The sequence below is a fragment of the Octopus sinensis genome, linkage group LG30, assembly GCF_006345805.1.
Source record: "Octopus sinensis linkage group LG30, ASM634580v1, whole genome shotgun sequence".
Taxonomy (NCBI): domain Eukaryota; kingdom Metazoa; phylum Mollusca; class Cephalopoda; order Octopoda; family Octopodidae; genus Octopus; species Octopus sinensis.
Window position 1 is genome coordinate 6,071,925 of NC_043026.1, and position 8,358 is coordinate 6,080,282.

An 8,358-nucleotide genomic window follows, 5' to 3' on the forward strand; every position below is an offset into this window, starting at 1 on the left:
CTGCACCTATATATATATATATATATATATATATATATATATACATCATCATCATCGTTTAATGTCCGTTTTCCATGCTAGCATGGGTTGGACGGTTCGACTGGGGTCTGGGAAGCCAGGAGGCTGCGCCAGGCTCCACTCTGAACTGGCAGAGTTTCTACAGCTGGATGCCCTTCCTAACGCCAACCACTCCATGAGTGTAGTGGGTGCTTTTTACGTGCCACCAGCACAGGTGCCAGGGGAGGCTGGCAATGGCCGTGATCAGTTGGTGCTTTTTACATGTCACCAGCACGGAAGCCAATCAAGGCGACGCTGGCATCGGCCACATACAGATGGTGCTTTTTATGTGCCACCAACACAGGTATCACTACTACAATGATACCAGTGCTAGTGGCACATCATTATTCAATCGTCCGCTTTCCATGCTGGCATGGGTTGGAAAGGCAGGAGGCTGCACCAGGCTCCAGTCTGATCTGGCAACATTTCTACAGCTGGATGCCCTTCCTAATGCCAACCACTCTGAGAGTATAGTGGCTGCTTTTTACGAGCCACCAGCACGGGTGTCAGTCAGTTGGCACTGGCATTGAAGAAGGTTTCACACCCTAACAGTGAAGGGAACTTGTGGAAGAGGTAGACCCAGGAAGAGATGAGATGAGGTGGTGAAGCATGACCTTCAAACGTTGGGCCTCTCAGAAGCAAATGACAAGCGACCAGCCGTGCTTGAGAAGACCCGGCAAGCCAAGTGGGATTCCAGTGTTACATAACTGACCCGTTTGAAAGTACCCTTCACTTGTTGGGTAATATGTTGTGCTTGAGAAGATCTGTGGAGCCAAGTGAAATTGTAGTTGTGGGACCCATGTTGGGAGGCACGTAAAAGCTCCATTTGAGTGTGGTCAATGCCTGTGCCAACTGACTGGCACCCATGCTGGTGGCTCGTAAAAAGCAGCCACTATACTCTCAGAGTGGTTGGCATTAGGAAGGGCATCCAGCTGTAGAAATGTTGCCAGATCAGATTGGAGCTTGGTGCAGCCTCCTGACTTGCCAGTCTTTGGCCAAACCGTCCAATCCATGCCAGCATGGAAAGCGGACGTTTAAATGATGATGTGCTACCGGCACTGGTATCATTGTAGTTATGATACCTGTGTTGGGGTGGCACATAAAAAGCACCATCCGTACGTGGCCGATGCCAGCGTCGCCTTGACTGGCTTCCGTGCCGGTGACATGTAAAAAGCACCAACTGATCATGGCCTTTGCCAGCCTCCCCTGGCACCTGTGCTGGTGGCATTTAAAAAGCACCCACTATATATATATATATATATATATATATATAGGTTCAGGAGTGTTCTGTGTTCAGATCCACTGTGTGGTAGCTTGGGCAAGTGTCTTCTACTATAGCCTCAGCCATCTGAGTGGATTTGGTAGACGGAAACTGAAAGAAGCCTGTCGTATATATATATTTATATATAGCCTTCTGGCTTCCCAGACCCCAGTTGAACCGTCCAACCCATTCTAGCATGGAAAGCGGACGCTAAATGATGATGATGATGATATATGTTTGTATGTGTACGTGCATTCCGCCCACCCCCCTATCGCTTGACAAAGTAGTTCGGCAAAAGAGACCGATAGAATAAGTACTAGGCTTACAAAGAATAAGTCCTGGGGTTGATTTGTTCGACTAAAGGCGGTGCTCCAGCATGGCCACAGTCAAACGACTGAAACAAATAAAAGAATATATTAAATGAGTGGAAATTGAGTCGGTGAGTGTGTTAATAAGGCACTAAAAGAGAATGACTCTCCGCAGACTCTCAATAAAAGAGGCTTCAACACACGTAATCAGTAAAGAAAATACAAAGGCGAAATTCAAATATAATTACGTAACAAAAACAAAATTAAAAACATACAGGAACTAAATTCCGAGCCGAAGGGGGCACCCGGGATTGAACCGGGGACCTCTCGATCTGCAGTCGAATGCTCTCCCACTGAGCTATACCCCCGACTATCAAAATAGGCTAGTTTTAATATTTATAAACATAACTTTTATCTTTAGTTTCGTAGCTTCCTTATAAACCACAAATGAAACGAATATTTTTATTTAACGAATTATTATTCGTTAGTTATTTAATTAGTAACTTTTAACACAAGCTAATTATATTTTTCTTTGGCCGTTTACAAATTAGTTATTTTCCTATAAAGCATTTTGCCATGGCAACCAACAATAGCGTTACTGGAAGCCGCTGATAGGCTGATGGCTGCATAACGAAGGCTTTCAGGTTTCAATCGCTACAACAAGGTAAGCCGGTTCCTTATGAAATACACACTAAAATATTACTATTTTACTTATATATTTTTTCTTATGTAGATCTTGGATTTCTGTAGATTATCGAATGTTTCGGAATTTGAAAGAATTTGATGTGTAAAAGTCATGTTTGAAGATGTAAAAGTTTATTTTTTTTCATGGTTGTATATGGCGATTGTCTTCACATAAATCTGGATACACGCAAGCATGTGTGTGCATGTAGGAATACACATGTATGTATGTATGTATGTATGTGTGCATGTGTGTATGTTTGTATGTATGTATGTATGTATGTAATGTATGTATGTATGTATGTATGTGTGTGTGTATGTATGTATGTATGTATGCATTATGTATGTATATATGTATGTATGTATGTATGTATGTGTGTGTGTGTATGTATGCATGTATGTATGTATGTAATGTATGTATGTATGTGTGTGTGTATGTATGTGTATATGAATGTATGTATGTATGTATGCATTATGTATGTATATATGTATGTATGTATGTATGTATGTGTGTGTATGTATGTATGCATGTATGTATGTATGTAATGTATGTATGTATGTGTGTGTGTATGTATGTGTATATGAATGTATGTATGTATGTATGCATTATGTATGTATATATGTATGTATGTATGTATGTATGTGTGTGTGTATGTATGCATGTATGTATGTATGTATGTATGTATGCATGTATGTATGTATGTATGTATGCACGTATGTATGTATGTATGCATGCATGCGTGTATGTATGTATGTATGCATGTGTGTATATATGTATGTGTGTGTGCGTGCGTGTATGTATGTATGTATATATGTACGTATATATGTATGTATATATGTATGTATGTATGTATGCATGCATGCATGTATGTATGTATATATGTATATATATATGTATGTATGTATGTCATTGTTCAGTTTTATTTCAAGATTGTGCTTTTGGTCGTTTTGGTTGCTTCTTCTAGCGTGTAAAAATTACCTGTTAATGGGTAGTTTTCTCTTGTGTTTAAATGTACACTATTTTATATTAAGAATATGTTGTCTATTGACTATATATATATATATATATATATATATATATATATATATATAATATATAATATATATATATATATATACACATGTATACATAGATTTTGAGGTAAAGATTGCTTGCCAAGATAACATGGCAGTCCTGGTTTAGGACGAATGTTGCTGTAATTTATCCCCAGGTGACATCATCCTCCAGCTGGCTATACGACACGATCTCTGTCCTGATATTTTCGAACCAGGGACTCAGATCATGTTGTATAGCCAGCTGGGGACGATGTTTTCAGGGGCTAAATTACAGCAACATTCGTCCTAAACCAGGACTGCCATGTTATCATGGCAAACAATCTTTACTCCAAAGTACTGTTGCTGAACATCTCACATTGGTGTGCTAACGTTTCTGCCAGCTCGCCACTTTTCAGTTTCTGTCTACCCAAGACACACACAAAGTTTTAGCCCAGAGCAATAGTAGAAGACAATCACCAAAGGTGCTACGAAGTAGGACTGAACCCAGGACCATGTGGTTGGAAAGCAAGCTCTTCAAACGCATAGCTCCCATTGTACCTATGTTTTTTATGTTTTTTTTATGTTTTTCTAATTCCAGTATGTCTGACGGCCCCAAAGAGACCCCTTCTACTCCTCAAAACAAAGATGCACCTGAAGCAGAAAATGCTCCAATGTCTAAGGATAACAACAATGTGGAGACTGATGTACCAGATGTCCCAGAAGTCCCAGATGTCCCAGAAGTCACAGATGTCCCAGATGTCACAGATGTCCCAGCTGTACCAGATGTCCCAGATGTCCCAGAAGTCACAAATGTTACAGATGTCCCAGATGTCCCAGAAGTCACAGATGTCCCAGCTGTACCAGATGTCCCAGCTGTACCAGATGTCACAGATGTCCCAGATGTCCAAGCTGTACCAGATGCACCAACGTCTGACAATAACATTGTGAGTGTCCCACCGAATGAGGTACCAAATGTTACTGAAGCATCTACCAGCAACCAGGATGCAGATAAGAAGCTATCAAGCACTGTAGTGTCTGCAAAATCTGATAAGGTGACCATCATTTTTTGGTTTGTATTTTTGTTTGGACACTGGTCAGACCCTGATTGCTAATCAGACTGATAATACTGTGTAACAATATTTGTTCTTGGGTTGTTGTGTTGTGACCCCCTTCGGTCAGACACTGACCATGGGTTTGCACCTAGAGAGTTACCCTCTGAGGCACAAGTCTGGGCAAGGTTGTTTTATGGAAGACCAGCAGTCGCCCATGCATACCGGCCTCCCCTCTCCTCGTCACCGATGTTGTCCAAGGGAATGGCAAAGGGGCCGATAAAGCTTGGCACCTGTGACGTCGCAACTCATTTCTACAGCTGAGTGAACTGGAGTAATGTGAAATAAAGTGTCTTGCTCAAGAACACAACATGCAGCCCGGTCCGGGATTCGAGCTCACAACCTCACGATCGTAAGCTCGATGCTCTAACCACTGAGCCACTTGGGTAGCAACAGTTATTTCCTATTTGCTTAACCCTAGAATCTATGGAAAATGGCAAATATTTCCTTCAAATTTTGCTTTTGTTATATTTATTCAATCCCCAAAGAATCCCTTTCGACACATGGCTATGATGCTCCCCCACTACTCCTGCTCTTGATTAGAGATGCACATATTGTCAGCCACTAGTGGAGGCGCAATGGCCCAGTGGTTAGGGCAGCGGACTCGCAGTTTTGATTCCCAGACCGGGCGTTGTGAGTGTTTATTGAGCGAAAACACCTAAAGCTCCACGAGGCTCCGGCAGGGATGGTGGTGATCCCTGCTGTACTCTTTCACCACAACTTTCTCTCACTCTTACTTCCTGTTTCTGTTGTACCTGTATTTCAAAGGGCCGGCCTTGTCACTCTCTGTGTCACGCTGAATATCCCCAAGAACTATGTTAAGGGTACACGTGTCTGTGGAGTGCTCAGCCACTTGCACGTTAATTTCACGAGCAGGCTGTTCCGTTGATCGGATCAACCGGAACCCTCGTCGTCGTAACCGACGGAGTGCTTCCCATTGTCAGCCACTAAGGGACATAATCAACTGGTTATGGTCAAGCAACTGAGAAGCAAATCTGTGGTATTGAGCAGAATATTTGCTATAATGATATTTCTGCTTCAGCAACTCAGCCTTGAGTCTGTCTGAAATGTAAAATGTAAAACTGATTATATGTTTGGGGTCGCTTTGGCTGCAGAGTTCCCTTTTTTGTACTCATAAAGCATTATGTGCCTTAAATGCTCTTTGGATACTTCCATGTTAGAAGGGGTTTTAATCAAAGAAAATTTTAATTCTATTATTCTGTAAAATAATATTTAACCCTTTAGCATTTAATCCGGCCATATCCGGCTCAAATATTCCACCTGTTTTATGTTAAAACTGCCTGGATCCAACCTCTCCCGCCTACCCTACAATGTCATTTTAAAAATATTTAGCCACACCATTTAAATTTTGAAGTTGCAAAATAATATGTGATTAATTCAAAACAGTATGAATAAATAAGCAATAAATTTCACAAAGAAATATGAATGCTAAAGGGTTAATTAGTTTAAATGTACACAAATGCATAAAAATAATTTCTAATTCCATCAGACATTCTAAAATACTATTAAATTTCATTCAATTTTTAAAAAAAGTAAAATCATACAGAACTTATGGGATGACCTGATACAAACACACACTCACACACACACACACACACACACACACACATCATCGTCATCATCGTCATCATCATCATCATTGTTTAACGTCGGTTTTCCATGCTGGCATGGGTTGGACGGTTCGACTGGGGTCTGGGAAGCCAGGAGGCAGCACCAGGCTCCAGTCTGATCTGACAGTGTTTCTACAGCTGGATGCTCTTCCTAACGCCAACCACTCAGAGAATGTAGTGGGTGCTTTTTACGTGCCGCCAGCACAGAGGCCAGAGGGGGCTGGCAACGATTGGTTGGTGCTTTTTACATGCCACCAGCACAGAAACCAGTCAAGGCAGCGCTGGCATAGGCCACGTTTGGATGGTGCTTTTTACGTGCCACCGGCACAGGGATCACAATTACAATTTCCATTTGATTTTATATATTTAGTTTAACTCTGTGCATATTTATTGCTTGTCAGAAGGACCATGCCAACTCATCAAAGTCCAGAGTACATTCCAGAAAGAGTTCTGCAACCAGCAGCATGACATCATCTGCTCGAAGGTTGCGCTCATCGGACTCACAGCTGCCCATTTCTGGTGGAGCTAAAAAGAAAAAAAAGAAAGGTTTGTCAAAGATTCTCTCCTTTATTTCTCTCTCCTTCCGATCCATCACTCTGTTTCACCCTGTGGCACTCATATTCCCTAGCAGGGCCCCATTGTACTCAAATAGGTCTCCTCACGCACAGCAGGTCACCCTACGATCCAAGGTAAGCACAGCAGGTCATTCTGCAATCCAACGTACTTTGGATGGGCTGGGGCTATGGGGTATGTATATATATTGAGTGGAGGCGCAATGGCCTAGTGGTTAGGGCAGCGGACTCGCGGTCGTAGGATCGCGGTTTCGACTCCCAGACCGGGCGTTGTGAGTGTTTATTGAGCGAAAACACCTAAAAGCTCCATGAGGCTCCGGCAGGGGGTGGTGATCCCTGCTGTACTCTTTCACCACTCTTTCTCCCACTCTTTCTTCTGTTGACCTGCTCGCTTAGCCAGCGGGGTGGCCTCACTTGATGGCTAAAACAATGCGAAGCGCATTGTGACCAGCGATGTGTAACAACATCTGATGGCCTGGTCAGTCACGGTGATCACGGTGATATATATTGAATAAAAGTGCTGTGAAGTGATCTGGCTCAGTAGTGGGTTCCACACTCCATTCTAGTATTCTTGTCGTACAACAATGGGTAGCAACTTCAGTATAGGGTAGTGTGCAGAATATGAACCAGAATGATAGAAATAATATTAATTAAGCAGAAAGTAAGTATGGTATTAAATGCTTTATAGGATATACACATGTTTCATTTGACTGCTGTAATAATTACATAACACTTGTAGAAACATTATTCAATTGTGCACAATACTTCATCAGTGTCCTGCAAATGAGTCTATAGCAATGAGTAGCAGGGCCAAAATTATTTTATGGGATGCCTAACTTTGTGTAAAGGACCCGGGGTGATTTTTTGGGGACAGTTCTTTTTTTTGGGGGAAAAAAAGGGTGTTTTATATACGATCATATATGGTATGTATTAAATGACATCTATTTTCATATATTCAGCGGCCAAAACTCCTGAAAAGCGATCAGGCAAGAAGGAGGATGACAAAGGTAAGATTTGACTTTCGTTTTGATTTTGTTATCGTTTATCTCCAGGTTAGCCCTATTCTAGAATACTTATAAATAACGCAGGCATGGCTGTGTGGTCAGGGAGCTTGCTTCCTAGCTACATGGTTTCGGGTTCAGTCCCACTGCATGGCACTTTGGGTAGGTGTCTTCACCATAGCCCCGAGCTGACCGGAGCTTTGTGATTGAATTCGGTAGGTGGATGTTACTGCCGTGTGTGTATGTGTGCGTGTAGGTGCTCAGTGCCTCTCCGAAAGAGAGAGAGAGGGAACGGTACTGGTTCTATGCCAGTACAGGTGCATCATCGTCACCACCACCACCACCCCACCACCACCATCATCATCATCATCATTATCATTTAGCATCTGTTGTCCATCCTGGCATGGCTTGGATAGTTTCACCAGGACTGGTCAGCTGAGGGGCTGCACCAGAATCCAGTCTGATTTGGCTTGGTTTTCTATGGCTGGGCACCCTTCCTGACATGCCGACCACTCCGAGAGTGTAATGCGTGCTTTTACATGCCACCAACACAGGTGTCATTTGCATGACATTATTTCCATTTTCTTTCATTTTTTATTTCATTTTTCCCCCCATTTTTCCCCCATCCAGATACCAAAAGAGACAAATGCTGAGGTGTCCTTGACAGAATCATCCGAGGTCACTCAAAATTTATCAAAGATCT

General features: G+C 42.3%; 1 protein-coding gene and 1 non-coding gene across 2 annotated transcripts in view; one reads left to right on the forward strand and one right to left on the reverse strand.

The window, feature by feature from the left end:
- Positions 1–1,922: 1,922 nt before the first annotated feature.
- Positions 1,923–1,994, reverse strand: Trnac-gca. Its single transcript has one exon. It is a non-coding gene; the product is annotated as a tRNA-Cys (tRNA).
- A 214-nt stretch (positions 1,995–2,208) lies between these two features.
- The window catches only part of LOC115226749 (WD repeat-containing protein 63-like), a 38,603-nt gene continuing 32,453 nt past the window's right edge, over positions 2,209–8,358 (forward strand). Inside the window, exons 1-4 of the mRNA XM_036515369.1 lie at positions 2,209–2,290; positions 3,941–4,394; positions 6,484–6,628; positions 7,614–7,661. Coding sequence (XP_036371262.1) covers positions 3,942–4,394; positions 6,484–6,628; positions 7,614–7,661 — 646 coding nt within the window. The 5' untranslated portion in view covers positions 2,209–2,290; position 3,941. The remainder of the gene's footprint in view (positions 2,291–3,940; positions 4,395–6,483; positions 6,629–7,613; positions 7,662–8,358) is intronic.